We start from the raw sequence: 17,216 nt of genomic DNA on the forward strand, positions 1-17,216 counted from the left end.
AGAAGAAAAGAGAAAGAGAGAACAGGAGGGTTTAGTCGAAACTCATTGATTCACTATTCATTCGACCCCCTAATGTTTATTAGGTGCTAATAACATTCACAAAGACTAAACTGCCCTTACTTAAGTGTGGGGCAGAGTATCTCTAATAAAACTGCCACATAAGCAAGGTACTTAACAAACATGAGATGACTAAACTACCCCTATTTGGCTCACTTTAACACTCCCCCTCAAGCTGGAGAATATGTCATATAATCCCAGCTTGTTACATAGATAGTTCACCTTCCCTGAGCTTAGAGCTTTTGTAAACAAATCTGCCCATTGATCATTTGAGCCCACATGTTCTGTGTTTATCTCTCTAGCAAGGACCTTCTCCCTCACAAAGTGGCAATCAATCTTTATATGCTTTGTTCTCTCATGAAATACAGGATTGGATGAGATATGGAGTGCAGCTTCGTTGTCACAATACAGTCTCATAGGTTTATCCATGTGAAACCCAATTTCTTGTAGAAGATTCCTCAACCACACTAACTCACAGGTAGTATGTGCCATGGCCCTATACTCAGCTTTAGCACTACTTCTGGCCACAACTGTCTGCTTTTTACTCTTCCACGTCACAAGATTTCCTCAAAGGAATGTGCAATAGCCTGTAGTAGATCTTCTATCATTCACTGAGCCTGCCCAGTCTGCATCTGTATACCTCACTACTTCAAGTTTTCCTCCTGGTTTATACAATAGTCCACGGCCTGGAGCTCCTTTCAGATACCGTACAATTCTAAGAACTGCATCCCAGTGAGGTATACGAAATTGGCCCACTACACTGGCTGCAAAGGATATGTCAGGTCTCGTGATAGTCAGATAGTTCAACTTCCCCACTAGTCGTCTATACCTTCCAGGATCTTCAAATACTTCTCCTGTATCATTGCTCAACTTAAAATTTGGTTCCATAGGGGTCTCAACAGGTTTTGCACCTAATAGTCCTGTTTCTTCCAATAGATCAAGAACATATTTTCTTTGGCACAGATTTACACCTTGTTTTGACCTGGCAACTTCTATTCCCAAGAAATACTTTAATGTTCCAAGATCTTTTGTTTGGAAATGATTTTGCAGAAATACTTTTAATTTGCCAATCTCCAATTTATCACTGCCAGTAATGACAATATCATCCACATAGACCACTAATAGGATATTCCCAGCTTCTGAGTCATAGCTGAACACTGGGTGATCAACCTAGCATTGCTTCATTCCAAAACTTTTCACCACTTCACTGAACTTCCCGAACCAAGCACGCGGTGATTGTTTCAACCCATAAATTGCCTTCTTCAATCTGCATACCTTACCATCCTCCCTCTGAGCAACAAACCCAGGTGTTTGCTCCATATATACCTCCTCCACAAGATCACCATGGAGGAAGACGTTTTTTATATCAAGCTGAAACAGAGGCCAATCATACATAACTGCTAGGGAAATTAGTACACGAACAGAACCAATCTTAGCCATTGGAGAGAATGTATCCATGTAGTCCATTCTATACAACTGTGAGTAACCTTTAGCAACAAGTTTGGCTTTCAAACGTTCCACACTGCCATCTAGCAAGTATTTCACAGTATACACCCATTTACAACCCACAACATGCTTACCAGGTGGGAGAGTAGTAAGTTCCCATGTTTGAGTATGTTGAAGAGCAGAAAGTTCCTCCTCCATTTCCTGTCGCCACCCAGGTGAACTAAGAGCTTCTCGAACATTGTTAGGTATGGAAATAGAGGACAAAAATGAAACAAATTGGCGATGTGAGGTAGAAAGACGAGGTAATGAAACAAAATTGGAAATGTGATGGAGGGTAGAACTACGTTTACCTTTCCGTAAGGCAATGGGTAGGTCAAAGTCTGAAGGTTCAACAATAGGAGCCATGAGAAGATCCGTAGATGAGGTAGAAGCTGGAGGAGGGGCTGGTGTCGTTCGACGTGTATACACTTGCCGGATTGGTGGCCGTTCAGTGGTGATTTGCATTGGACGAGGTGATGAGTGTACTCCAACAACAACATCTGGAACGAGATCAATGACAGGAAGAGGAAGAGGAAGTACGGGTGGAGACAAAGGTGCTTCAAGACTTGAGAAGAAGTGGACAGACTCAAAAAAGGTGACATCAGGGCAGACATAGCACTTTCGGGTAATGGGATTATAACACTTGTACCCTTTTTGAGTCCGTGAGTAGCCAAGGAAGACACATTTAATTGAGCATGCATCTAGCTTGTCTATTCCAGGACTCAGATTGTGGACAAAGCACACACAACCAAAGGCACAAGGAGTTAATGGGAATGGAGATAAAGCGGGAAACAAGGTAGAGAAGGGGGACTGACCATGAAGGATGAAAGAGGGCATCCAATTAATGAGAAAACATGCAGTGAGTACAACATCACTCCAAAACCGTTTAGGAACATTCATGTGATGAAGAATAGACTGAGCAGTTTCAAGAAGCTGACGGTTCTTCCGTTCAGATACACCATTTTGTTGAGGGGTGAATGCACATGAGGTCTGATGAACAATGCCATGCTGTTCTAAATACTATTGAAATGAAGTAAGAAAGTATTCACATCTATTATCTGAACGAAGAATTTTGATTGGAACACCAAATTGTGTGCGTATTTCAGCATGGAATTTTTGAAAAATGGAAAACAATTCACTTTTTTCTTTCATTAAGTAAATCCATGTCATTCTTGAACAATCATCAATAAAGGAGACAAAATACTTGTACCCATTATAAGACTTTATTTTGATTGGACCCCAAACATCTGAATGAACCAAAGAAAAAGGACTCAACATACGACTCTCAACTCTTGGATTGAAGGACACACGACGATGTTTCCCAAACTGACATGACTCACATTGCAAAACTGACAAATGACTCAATGACGGAACCAAAATCTTGCGAGCCTTGAGAGATGGATGTCCTAGTCGGCAATGCCATTGTAGAGGAGTAAGTGAGGACTAAAGAGCAATTGAAGATCCACCACCGTCAAGATAATACAATCCACCAGCTTCATGCCCCCCACCAGTCTTCTTCCCCGTCTTGAGATCCTGAAAAATACAAGTGGAAGGAAAGAAGGTAATAGAACAATTAAGAGCTTTGGTCATTTTACTAACAGACATAAGATTGAATGGAAACTTAGGTGCATATAAAACAAATGATAAGGGCACAGAAGCCATGCCAACATTACCAACACCACAGATGGGAGATGAGGACCCATTGGCAACTGTAACGGTTTGTGATGTGGAGGTTTCAGAAAGAGAAGATAACACACCTGGAGTCTCGGTCATATGATCTGAGGCTCTAGAGTCAATAATTCAGGGAGAGGTTTTAGATGACATGCAAGCAATACTTGATTGGGCAAGTGTGGCAGTGGTATGCTGTGAAGTAGTTTGAAGGAACCGTTCATACTCATCACGCGGTACACTCACCATCTCCCTCCCAGAAGTAGATGTAGATGGGAGAGGAGTACGGTCTGTCTGTTTACTGTCACTGATGTCAACCTCACCTACTACAACATGATTAGCCCATTTGGAGGGAGGGCCATGTAGGTCATAACAGAAATTAACTGTGTCCTTCCCTACCACAATGAGTACACTTCTTTGCAGAGTTATTCTTCCCTCTGCCACAGCCTCCCTCCGAGTCACGACCACCCCGACCAATCATGGAATTGCCACGGCCACCTCGGGAGGCATGTCCTCCCCTTTTTGTACTGTGTCCACCTCCTCTAGCTATTACAAGTGCTGATCTATCAGACTGTGTGGGGTTCTCTGTCTGTCCCAAAGAAATTCTGCGAAGTCGTGAGAATACTTCCTCAAGTGTAGGAAGGGTGGAACTCTCTAATATTTGGGCTCTAATTGGTTCATACTCCGATTTCAGCCCCACCAAGAATCTTGTAACATCTAGTTGTTCCCTTTGCTGTTGTTGAACTTTAATATATGGAGTGAGGGGATGATAGACATTGAGTTCATTTCTTATATTCTTCATGTAGGCATAGTACTCTTCTAGTGTTTTGGTTCCTTGTTGTAAATCAAAGTACGCCTGATAAAACTGATATACTCTTGTTGTGTTATCTTGTCCAGAATATAGCTTATTGGCATGCTCCCATATATCCTTAGCCGTATCAAGGAACATGAAGTTGGCACTAATTTTAGGCTCCATACTATTCCACAACCAAGTCATGATTTTAGCATCTTCTTGTTCCCAATCATCAAACCCTGGAGAGTGAGCTGGTGGCTTCTCATCTTTTACATGCTTCACTTTCCTCTTTGCCTTGAGAAAAACTTCCATAGATTTAGCCCATGGAACGTAGTTTTCCCCATTCAGTTTAATTGAGGTCATCTGTACCCCTAGGTAGTCGGGGGAAATCACCACACTAGGTTTCTGATCATTGTACCCATCTATTGCTGCCATTGTACTCTTTCACAGTTACCTCTAACCTGACTTCTCAGCTACAAGCTGACTGATGTTATTCACAGTTTGATATTTCAGCACCTATTGCAGTCCCTAAACACAATAGTGAGAGCCCGCGCCTTGTTCTTATTCACACTACTGCTGACTTCACAAACCCATGAACCACATAAGCATCAATTTAGCACGCACTAATCACATGTAGGCCCTCTTCCAACCACTCAATAAAAGTTGTGCACCACAAGCACCATAACACAATCAAATCTGCCACGCCCAGTTCAGATTTCTTTAACACATGAGGGCATTACACAACCACAAAGAACTCGGCAAGGTCACTGCATTACACCTTACACCACTTGGCCACCCGCAGCAGCCCTAACCCACTCGACCACTTACAACAGCCCCTACACCATTCGGCTACTGTACACAACCCGTTCTAGGGCAACAATGAACTTAGTTCTCTAGGTTCTAATCAGTACTAACTGATTCTTGAAGGGTTTCTACCCAGAAATACCAGCAACACAAAATGACTAGATAACCAACCTTCTTTTGAGAGTATCAACCAACCATTCACTGCTGAAATCACTTTCCTTGATGAAGAAGACTGTGCGCAGCAGAGAGAAACGAGCTGTGATGGCTCAGACCTAGGGCGAACCAGTTCTCTCCATTAACTAACCAGAAATGAAGAAGAATGTGTCACGAACACAGCCAAGATGCTTTACAAACTGAAGCAGGTCAGGAACCTTGCTCTGATACCATGTTTCGAATGCAGCTACAGTAACCCGAACCAGGAGAGAAGGAAGAAGAAGATGAAGAAGAAGAAAAGAGAAAGAGAGAACAGGAGGGTTTAGTTGAAACTCATTGATTCACTATTCATTCGACCCCCTAATATTTATTAGGTGCTAATAACATTCACAAAGACTAAACTGCCCTTACTTAAGTGTGGGGCAGAGTATCTCTAATAAAACTGCCACATAAGCAAGGTACTTAACAAACATGAGATGACTAAACAAACAGATTTTTGTTTTTTCTCCTGCCATCTTGGGAATGCTTTTCCTTTTCCTCTCTGAGTGTCTTTCTTTCATAAATATGCTACATTTGTTACTAACTAAAGATGGAAAAAAGTTGTGCATGCTTTCATGCTTGTAGGGTCTTATAATATTAGCCCTTTTGTATCCATGTGGGAAGCAAGCAATTATTAAACCAATCCAAAAAGTAAAAAGGAACAATTATCAAGAGGAAAGGGAACCATGTTTAAAAGAAAAATATTTCTCAGCTGCTCCATTCGTGGCATAATTAATAAATCCATTCTACATCCTTTCATCTATTGTACCTACCAATATTTTCTGGTCTTCTTCTTGTGCATTCTTCAAAAGAGAATGGCTAGTTCCATGGAACTTGTGGTCCTTGCCATCTTGTGGCTGAGAATTCTGCAAACAGGGTTATCATAATATAATTTGGAATATTTTGTCTTTTGCACTATGCTGGTGCATTTGGAAGGAACACAAATTGCACAACTTTGTTGGGAGGATGCCCTATCTGGAAGCAGTTGTAAGGAAAAATTAAAAGAGAAATGGTTTTATTGTTGTCTGTTTTGAAGGGATTTGAGGGTTTCAACCTAAAATGTTTTGGTAACCATTTAATTTCAATCATTTTTAATGTTTTTTTTTGGATTCAAGAATTATGCCCATTCTTTTACATGATCCTGTCTTGTCATTCTGTTCTGTTAAGTGTCATATCCATTGTTAAATTTTGAGCGTTAAAATCATTTCTTACTACAACCCATGTCCTTTTTAGTCTGCCCCTAGCCTTTCTATGCCCTTGGATTTGCTGCTGATCGCTTCTTGCAGGTGCATGATTGGCTGATTAACCATGTAAAATCATTTTGTAGAGGGCTTCGAGCTTCCTTCATTTTTGAATATTGTGCTTAATATAATTACCATTACCCGTTAAAGAATATTGATTGACAATGCTACGAAATCGTAGTAAATGCTAGGTGGTGTTGATATCCATTGGAGATGGAATGAACAGCCCGAAGTCAGTGGAGTAAAACAATAATGGCTAAAGAAATTTGAATTGGGATTTGGGAGAATCCAGTTTGCCCTATGGATGTGTAGTGTTGAGGGGCATACTGGAAGTATGCATGGTTTATCTGCTAACTAACCCTTTTCCTCTCAATTAACAAAAACCATTATGAAATAGTCTTCAAAATAGCTGATCTACAGTCACCCTTTGTTTGGCCATTGTGCTTGCCAAGCTATTTGCCCATCCCAAATAGTTGTGGCAAGGTTTTTCTGAGTTGACTGGGGCCTGGGGGAATGCATGCTTTATTTGTTTATCATCATGAGTGATGTACGGAAAGTAACTTTAGTTTTTTCTAGACAAATCCTTCTATTTGAAGCCTTAGTTTCGGGAAGACAACTTTAAATAAAGTATTGGTTGAAAGGATGAAGAAGGTGGTGAACTGTGTAATATCTGACAACCAAAGTGCTTTCGTACCGGGAAGACAAATGCTTGATTCAGTTTTAATTGCTAATGAGTTGATAGATTCTAGAAAGAGAGAGGGAACTCCAGGACTAGTTTGCAAACTGGATATTGAAAAATCCTATGACCCTGTCAATTGGAGATGCTTGGATTTTGTGTTGGAAAGGGTGGACTTTGGGAAAAATGGAGAAATTGGATGAAAGTATGTATATCTACTCCCAAATTTTCTATTCTTATTAATGGACAATCAGCAAGGTTTTTTGAGAGCTCCGGGGGGCTGAGGCAAGGAGACCCTCTTTCTCCTTCGTTGTTCATTTGTGTTACTGAAGTTCTCACTCTTTTTAGCCTGAGGGCTGCAAAGTCTGGCTTGTGGGAAGGTTTTGCAATCAAGCCAGGGGGCGAAAAGGTCAACATTCTACAATTTGCAAATGATACACTTTGTTTCATTGATGCCTCCCCTATGCAATTGGAAACACTTCTTGGGATTCTCAATTGGTTTGAAGTTGACACGGGGCTGAAGGTTAACCTTAATAAAAGTTTGATAATTCCAGTGGGACAAGTGCCTAATGTGGAGGAGTGTGCTAGTTTGATGGCTTGCTAGGTGGAGTTCCTTCCTGTCAAATATCTGGGCCTTCCCCTAGGTGCTAAATGTATGTCTCCGCTATTTGGGATCCAATTGTTGAAAGAGTGGAGAATAAACTCTCTTCCTGGAAGGCCAAATATCTTTCCTTTGGGGGTAGAGTTACACTTTTGAAAAGCACTCTGACTAATCTTCCCACTTATTTTTGGTTCATTTTTTCCCATTCCATCTAAAGTTGTTAAGAAATTTGAAAAATTACAAAAGGATTTTCTCTAGAAAGGTTGGGAGGAAGAGAAAAAATCATCTGGTCAAGTGGGATCAGATATGTCTTCCCATTGAGGAAGGAGGGCTAGGAGTAAGGGAAATCAAGAACTTTAACCTGTCTCTCCTTAGTAAGTGCATTTGGAGATTTGCAAAAGAAAGAAATGCCTGGTGGATAAATCTGAATGCAACTAAATTTGGGGTGGCCAAGGGAGATTGGAGATCTTTGGACTACCTCCCAAACTGGGGCTGTTCCATTTGGAAGGGCATTATGAAATGCTTCCCCCCTTTTGGTGAAGGTCTAATCTTCAAAGTTGGTAACGGAGACAGAACCAGATTCTGGAAGGATTCTTGGTGCCAGGAGAATTCATTGTCTGAGTTCTTTCCCCTTCTGTTTAATTGTGCTGCAAATCAGGATGCCTCGGTTGCTGATTCATACTCCGACTCGGAGAAGGGGGTAACTTGGGCTCCTCAGTTTCGAAGGAATTTGCATGACTGGGAATTGGAAGAGGTATTGGTCCTGCTGGCTACATTACAGGATCAATGTAGTGATACCAGTTTGGAGGATGAAAGGAAGAAGTGGAACGGAGGTGGGTAGTTTTCGGTTAAATCTATGGCTCTCAAGCTTAATAGTTCAGGTGCTGTGAACTTTCCAAAAAAACAGATTTGGAATCAAATTAGCCCTTCAAAAGTCAACTTCCTATTGTGGGTCATGGCCCTCAACAAATGTCTTTCTAGAGTCAATCTTGTAAGAAGAGGAGTTCAAGTATCAGACATCTCTTGTGGTCTTTGTGATCAGCAGCCTGAAACTACAGATCATCTATGTTTACACTGCCCAGTAACTGCCCAGGTGTGGCTTCACTTTCTTAGTGCTGTGGGGGTTTGTTGGGTTATGCCGAATTCTGTCAAAGATCTCCTATGTTGCTGGAAAATCAGGGGTTTGAAGAAAAAAAGGAAAGCTGGTGGTGGAAGGCCATCCCCGCAGCTGTGCTTTGGGCTATCTGGAATGAAAGAAATAGCAGAATTTTCAGCAACAAAAAGAAAAATCCTGATGAGATTGTGCAGTGTGCAGTCAGTAAGTTGGTGTCTTGGGTTGCTGTTACTTCAGTATCAATCATGTAAATGTATTCTAGGAGCTTAGATCTCAGTCCCTTTAGCGGCTGTAACTTCTGTTACTTCTAGTCATTCCCATTTTGGACTGACTTCTTCTGTATCTTTTCTTCATTCTTCAATAAAATTACTTTACCTTTCAAAAAAAAAAAAAGAAGCCTTAGTTCCTGTTGATTCTTTCTATACAATTCGAAAAATTTACCATTAGACAGTTTTGGATTCTAATCCCTTGGTTCCCACACTCATTTTATTCCAAGTTTGACTGCTATCACTCTTTGTCTATCTGTAATTTATAGTTTTGCAAAATTTGACTGCCACCTCTGTTTATCTCTTTTTTATACTTTATCTTGTCAGTTGAACTAATAATTAATTTTGAATTCTTGATGACCTACAATATACTTGATTTTTGGTAAAAACGCACAATGTATATTCTGTTTCAATTATTTTGTGTTTATATGAGCAACTCATCTATCTTGTTTTTGTTTGATGTGCAGTGGCGGGATCGTCTGGTTAGTGCCCTTAAAGAAATGAAGGCAGGAGAATTGGCAGAAGAAGCTCTTCAACAAGTTAGAAAGATTAGTGGACATACAGAAGATTGGACATGTGAGTCGCATCCCATCAAGGTAACATCACATTTGTTTCAAATCTGGCTTTGTTGGCAGGATTATATTTTGCATGCATTATATAGTTATGTGTACATTTAAATGGGTATGTGTCTTTTTTCTGAGTTTACTGGTAATTAGAGGGTACACTTACAGGAAGAGAAGCCTTTAATGAAAGCATGTGATGCAGCACCGATAGATCCGGGGAGGAAAAGACCCATTATTCAAGATATCAGTGATATGGTAAAAGATGAAGAAATATCTGGCAAACGAGCCAGACCAACACCTACTGTCTCAGAGGAGTCCACTAAAGAGCCACAGAAGAATTCTGATTTAAACCAGGATGACAATCCTTTGATTGGATCAAGGGCTTCCACTGGAGATGGACTTACAGGGCCTGTGCAGCAACTTGTTGCTATGTTTGGTGCCTTGGTTGCACAAGGAGAAAAGGCTGTTGGATCCTTGGAGATACTTATTTCAAGCATCTCTGCCGATTTGCTAGCTGAAGTAGTAATGGCTAATATGCGTCATCTTCCTTCAACTCGTCCAAAAGCTGATGGGGATGATGAGCCTGTGATAAACATTGGCTCTGTCTTAAGCATGGTTGGTGGAAATACCTCACTCTTACAGCCATCATTGTCAGATGCTTTTTCACTTTCTAGTGCATTACCGAAGATTGCATCACTGTTAAATGCTCAACCATCAATATCACTTGATGTAGTGGTATGTTATTTCTTTGGTTTTCAATCATGTTTTTTTTTTTTTTTTCCATGTTCCAAGGATTATGTCTTAGCTGCTTTTCTCTCAGTTTTGCTTTTCTTTTAAGTTGAACCAAATTAGTTCTGCAATTTCTAGCATATTGAGAGTTGTCCTTGTTTTCCCATAAATTGCAGAAACCTCAATGGGAGGATGAACATCAAACAGATGCTATAACTGATAGTGCTTCGTTATGTGTAGTAAATGATGTGACTGAAGCATCAACTCCAATTAGTGAATCGGTTTCTTCTGATGTTGTAGTTCCATCTGGAGTGGAGAAGAGCAGTTCAACTATTCTTTCAGTGATACATGATATGGGGAATCTGGATGGTGAGATACCTGGTCTAGATTCTGCCACCCGTAGTGATGTGCCTGAAACACTAGATGCTTCTCATCTGTCCTCCACTGACTTACTAAGTGCAGATCAAGAGCAAGTTACAAGTTCTGATAGAATGCCCATTATGGATAATCCTTTGTCTGGTTGCATTCCAACTGGGTCTGAGGAACTAAGCCCAAAATTGGCCATCGCAGATTCCAATAGTAGCATAATTCATGCAACAGCAACTTCTGTGAGTTTGCCTAACCATTATGTTCTTCCTAAGATGGCTGCACCTGTAGTCATCCTTACTGATGAACAGAAGGATCATCTGCAAAAATCAGCATTTTTGCGCATTATTGAAGCTTACAAACAAACAACAGTATCGGGAGGATCACAAATCCGCTTTTCTTTGCTTGCTTATTTGGGTGTAGAGGTAGTAAGCCTAAATGAATCTACTGTCTTGAATTTTATATTAAAGTTTGATATTTCAACGTTCTCTTAGCTTTACTTAATGTTTATTGGTATTTAGCACTTTTGTATTTTCTGTTGGTTTTGGTATTAAAATAAAATTTGCTGTTATTGGCTTTACTTATGTTTATTAGCTTTACTTGATGTCTTTTAGCATTTAGCACTTTTTGTATTTTCTGTTGTTGGCTTTTATATGCTTATATTTTTGCTCAGGATTGAGCATTAAAGTAGATATTTTAGTATCTCTGTTTTTAGTCACTGATAGTGGCTCTAACTTCCAGATAAAATGAACTTTTAGCTTGTGGACGAAATTTCTATTAAAGTACTTTTTGGGTTTGTTTACATTCCACATTTGTTAAAAACAATTATTTGTTTTCAACAATTGTTGTCAAGGCATATTGGTGATTCTAGGTGACTAAAGAGTGCCTTATCAATCATTCATTTGCCTAGATGTCTGCTTAGAACAACCTAAATGATGGATTTCGACCAAAACAAGGATTTTCAGAATGTTTTTCTTTGTTGACAGTGAGCTTGTTTATCCCTTTTTATTGCTGTAAATTGAAAGAACAATAAAAGTCAGGTAATGGTGTTAATATACTAAATCACTAGTTCTTTCAGTTAATTTCAATATTGCATACAAGATACAACATGCAATACAATCAATTCTTGTATGGCAAATTGGTAGTGTAGTAATAAACCAAGCAAATAAGCAATATAAAGTTCAGAACACATACAGAATTAACCTAGTTTTTTATGAAATGCATATAACAACCGAGCTTAACTTTTGTATTCTTTTATTGTTGGGCCTATGTTATATTTGGACCATCAAAAACATTAAATATCAACAGTATTTTAATAAAAAATAAAATTGTACAAAAAGAAAAAAGGGGATAAAGCCCCTGTTCTAAGTAAAACGTTCTCCTCTTGTCTTTCTTCTCCTTCTCTTCTTCTTGCTCTCCTTCTCTCACTTTGCTCAAAACCCTAGTATGCCTTGGAGTTGCTTTGTCTTAATTCTCAACCACAAGCATACAAACCACTTGATCACCTGTATGAACACCCAAGCTATTTAACTACAACAGATGTTTTAAAGTGCCTGTGTTGTTATTTTGTATTGTCCTACTTCCTGCTTTATAGATTTATAGTGGTAAGACTCCATCTTGTCCAACCTTTTGGGTGTTCCGTTTGGAGATGAATCAGTAAAATCTTCCTAGATTTGTTAAAGGTATAGAGTACATTATCCGTGGTGTGGACTATTTGGGAGGAAAGGAGTGCATGAATTTTCAATGAGAAATACGGGTTGAAGGAGGTAATTATGGAGACTATAAAAATAAAAGTTGCACATGGATAAAAACCCTTGATCTTGTCCAAATCTTTGTAGTGGTTGATATAATAAAGGCGTGGAATGAAGTGGTACATTCTTCCAAAGAAAAGGAAAGAAAGGTAATGGAATGGAAGCCCCCAGCAAGTAATAAAATGAAACTAAATTTTGATGGGAGATCCATGGGAAATGTGGGAATGACAGGTATTGGTAGTGTGTTTAGAGACTTTTCAAGTGGTGATGGCTGTGTTTGGGACCTATAGGGGTAGGAGATTCACTGAAGGCTGAACTGATGGCATTGTTACAAGGCCTAAGATTTGCGAAGCAATCAAACTTCAAAAACTTTGAAGTTGAAGGTGGTTCAAAACTGGTTGTATCCTGGACCACTACTAGGCGCAATGAACTTTGGATTTATAGGCATGCTTTAAGGGAAACAGAAAGCCTGTCAAGGGACCTGAATGCCACTTATACATGGGCAGGCTGACATATTAGCAGAGCAGGTGGTCTATAGGCAACAGCTTTTTTTGGAATTAATGTAGCTTTTTGTTCTTGGGCATTGTTCTTTCTGGTTTCTGTATATTTATTTGGGTGACTGGACACCCACTCTACTGTAACTTTGCTTTCACATATTAACACAATTAACAGTTTTCTTGCTGATAAAAAAAAGGTATAGAGTACATTGATTTATTGATTGGGAATGGAAGAACAGCTTTTGGAGGGATGTCTGATGTGCGGATAGGCTACTCATAGAGGTGTGTTCCCAAGCCTATTTCAAGTTGCTGTAAAAAGAAATTTATTGGTAGCTGATTTATTACCTGGATTTTTATCAAAATGGATGTGTGGAGTCCAAAATTTAGGAGGGACTTCAATAACTGGAAATTGAAGAGATGGGATATCTTTTCTCTCTTCTATACAGGCAACAACCATGCAACAGTAGGCTGGACTCTAGGATCTGGTGACGAGACCTGAAGGGCTTATTATCCACCAAGTCACTCTTTATTCAGTTGACCTGAGAGGATGGGGCTGCTTTCCCAATGAATTATAGTGCTGCTTTTCCTTCATTACCTGCTGATCTATGAATTATGGTGTCACTTGATGGTCATGGATGGCTGCAAGTCTGTTCAAGGATTATTTTTTTTTGAGAAAACTCTTCAAGGATATCTTTTTTTGCTCCCTTTTTAAACTATTATAATACATAACCCTTGTATCTAGCAAGGTTTAAAATGTTGATGTCGATGGAAATGTCGATTACCAAAATATAGGGCATATGTCGGAAATGTCGAGGAAATATTGTAAAAATTAGAGACATTGTGGAAATATTATGAAATATGTGGAAATATGCAATGATATTTTGTAAAATGATAAAAGAAGCATTAATACATGTTTCTAGACTATTATCTTATTCCCAACCTTTATATAAGGCTAAGAAACTAAGATCAATAAGAAATTAGTAAATGGCGATTTACTGATTTATTTTGCATTTTGATGTTTTTACAAGGTTATCCGATATTTTCTTTTCTTATTTTTAATTTTGATTTATTATAAATTCCAATATATTTATTTCACACTAGTAAATAGAAATACATTTATTCTGATTTTTTAAATATTAAAGTTATAATATATTATGTTTTATTATAATCTTAATAAACTGATTCTCCTTTTCTTAGTATTAAGATTATGATAGATTCTGATTTCTTATAAAACTTAATGAATTTATTATGATTTTTAATACTAAATTTATAATAAATTTAATAAATTTATTCTGATTTTTTATATTAAATTTAGAATATGATTTATTATAAAATTTAATACATTTTCTGATTTTAATAAACATTTTAAAAATACTAACTAGATAATATTTTATCACTTGAAAAATATTTTATGTTTTATACTATAAAGTAATTAATTTATTCTTTTGTTTTTATTTTTTGTTAACTCTTTTTTATAAATATTTTATTTGAAATATTAAATATAAATTATTAATGGAATAATTTATATTAATATAATATACTAACATATTGAATTATTAATGTACATCGGTCGACATCCTATCGACATAATAGGAAAACTGTCTTTTTTTTGGTTACTTGGACCGATTTGGTCGACATTTCCAAAATATAGGAAATGTCGACTGAAATAATATAACTTTTATATTACCATCCATTTTCATGTCGGCGAGCCTCGACATCGACATATATCGGGCGACATTTGCGAAATGTCGCAACATTTGAAACCATGTTTTCTAAATTTTGTTTTTCTTGTGATGTGGATCTCTTCACTGTACTTAGAGATACAAATGTATGATGTATCCTGATTAAATGATTAATACATTACCATTTTCCAAAAAAAAAAGAGAAAGTCTCCATCTTGTCCCTTTGTTTATTTGGTGAAAGTCTGAAAATTGCTACTTTCTTTTCTTTCCTTAATTTTTTTTGCTTTTGTTATATTCATCCTTTTTTCAAGCCTTGTATAGAATGCACTCATTGTCCATTTTCCTTTGTGGGCAGGACCCTCAACCTCCAATATCTCATCAGTTCGAAAGGAGGAAGAAGTTCTAGTTGCCATGTAGGAAGATTCCCTGTTAGAAGTTGTTTTCCCATTTAGTTGCATGATCATGTGATGTTTGAGCCAACTATATGAGGCCATAAGAATTCCTTTAGGGCATCAAATAATCAAATTACCTTATCTTCTTTTCTCTTTCAGTTGTTTAGGAGGTTGAGTCTCCCTTGAAGAGGCTCCTGTGGTGAGTAATACTCACCAGATTGGTGTCAAAGCTTGAATTACAGCCATGCCTCAAACCAGATCAGCCTCTACAGATGATTGGATCAACTAGGTGGAGGTTAACCTCAACTAGGTGACAACGGAACTTAAGGAACTTAAGGCTGCAATCTCCGCTCTGGTTTCTCAATAGTCGACGGGGGAGTCTAACTGAAAGGATGGTGTTATAGAAGGCTCCAACCACAACAGGTATTGGATGGGAGCACCACCTTATGAGAAGTTAATAAAGATTAATTTCCGTACTTAATATAGTGGCGATCTAGTCCCTTGGATCTTCAAGGTGGAGGTTCTTCGAGTATCATGATACACTAGGGCATTGAAGAGTTGCCATAGCCTCCATTTAGTTGGACAGAGAGGTGATTTATGGTTTTAGTGGTACAGAAGGTTTCATCCTTAGGTTGGTTGGTTGGAGTTCGCATAGGCTCTTTGTATGCACTTCGGACCTTTAGGATATGAAGATTACGATGAACAACTCTTCAGGCTGAAGTAGACCGGCTTCTTTAGGGTTTACTAGTTGGAGTTCGAGCGGCTTGCTACTTGGGTGTTCAAATGGCCAGAAAAGGCTTTGGTGGGATGTTTTATCGGAGGACTGAGGGATGATATCCGCATGGAAGTGAAAGCTATACAGTTGACCACTGTTTTGACCATAAGTGGTTTGGCCTAGCTCTAGGAGGAGTGGCTCGACCAACTAAGTTGGGTTAATTGATCCTTGGTTTCTTTCCTTAAGACTCCACCCAAGACCAATCCCAGTGGAGATTTGGCTAAGCCCATGGGAATTAGGCCCAACATGCCCTTCAAGCAACTCTCCTAGGCTGAGATGTAGACCTGATGGGAGAAGGGGCTATGCTACAATTGTGATGACAAATTTGCGCCGGGGCACATGTGTAAGGCCAATCAAGTTTTCACTATGCAATTGTACGAGGAAAAAGATGGGTTGGATGTGCTAATCCCGCGGTCAATATGACTAAGTTTGAGGGGCCAGACTAGGGGTCCAGGACAACCCAGAGATCTCTCTCCAGGCTCTAATGGGCCTATGTTCATTCTAGTCCATTAGAGTGAAGGGCAAGTTGCAGGGGCAACCGGTGTTTGTATTGATTGATAGTGGGTTTTCTATGAATTTCATCACCCAATTGTTGGCCCATTAGCTAGGTATGACTATACACCACATTTCTCCATTGTTAGTGCATGTAGCTAATGGCCAAAGAATTGTTTGTTATGAAATCTGTAAAAATGAAATGATAATGATCCAAGGACACACCATCCATGTGGACCTCCACCCCTTGGAGCTATCTGGAGCTGATGTAGTTGGCATTCAATGGCTACGTAGTTTGGGCCTAGTGACCTGTGAATTGTGATTGGGCTCGTCTGACAATGGGCTTTGTTCGGGAAGGTTCACCCTGCCATACGGTGGTGGTTAGCATTCATGGCTGTTTCAATTCAGGTTGGGATGCTGGAGTATCTCGTTGGGCTACTCTATCAACTCCTTGGAAGGCAATACATGGCATTTTCCCCGAATTTCTTCAATGTGTAACGTATGATGCTTGTGCGGGCATTCTAGTTCTGTTTTGGGAAGATACTTGGGTTGGTAACTTGTCTCTCAAAGACCTTTTCCCCTCTCTTTACTCTCTTTCCCTTTATAAAAAAGAGCCTATTTCCTCTCTCCTCTCCCCTCCAGTCCTCCCTATTTCTTTGAATTGGGATTTTGATTTTCGTAGAGGTTTATAGGAGGCTGAACTTCCTTTTGTCACCGAGTTGCTTTATACTGTTGGCAGTGTTTGTTTAGACCCTTCTTCTCCTGATAAGAGAGTGTGGGCCCCTTCTCCTCAAGGATCTTTTTCGTGTGCTTCTTTCTTCAAATCCCTTTGTTCTAGTGATGCGCCTGGGTCTTTCCCTGTACGAGAAGTTTGGACCAAACCTATTCCCCCTAAGATAGCTGTCTTTTGTTGGGAGGTGTACCATGGTAAGATTAATACCTTGGAAAACTTGCAAAAGAGAAGGCCTTTTTTGTGTCTTTCCACAAACTGGTGTATTTTGTGCAAAGCCCATAGTGAGGATTGCTGCCACTTATTAATCTCCTACCCCTTTGCTGCAGCTCAGTGGGATTG

The 17,216-nt window shown here is 39.1% G+C and overlaps 1 protein-coding gene across 6 annotated transcripts in view; it reads left to right on the forward strand.

Annotated features, from left to right (window-relative positions):
* ESP4 (HEAT repeat-containing protein) overlaps positions 1 to 17,216 on the forward strand; it is a 76,853-nt gene that overhangs the window by 19,661 nt on the left and 39,976 nt on the right. For all 6 annotated transcript variants that reach the window (XR_016107314.1, XR_016107311.1, XR_016107313.1 and 3 more), the window contains exons 7-9: positions 9,365 to 9,493; positions 9,629 to 10,195; positions 10,366 to 10,980. Coding sequence is in view for 2 of the 6 variants with exons in the window: in XM_088970271.1 (XP_088826397.1) it covers positions 9,365 to 9,493; positions 9,629 to 10,195; positions 10,366 to 10,980 (1,311 nt within the window). In the remaining 4 variants the exon portion in view is untranslated. The remainder of the gene's footprint in view (positions 1 to 9,364; positions 9,494 to 9,628; positions 10,196 to 10,365; positions 10,981 to 17,216) is intronic.

The sequence above is a fragment of the Nelumbo lutea genome, chromosome 2 (assembly GCF_056320005.1).
Source record: "Nelumbo lutea isolate HS-2025 chromosome 2, American lotus-T2T, whole genome shotgun sequence".
Taxonomy (NCBI): Eukaryota; Viridiplantae; Streptophyta; class Magnoliopsida; order Proteales; family Nelumbonaceae; genus Nelumbo; species Nelumbo lutea.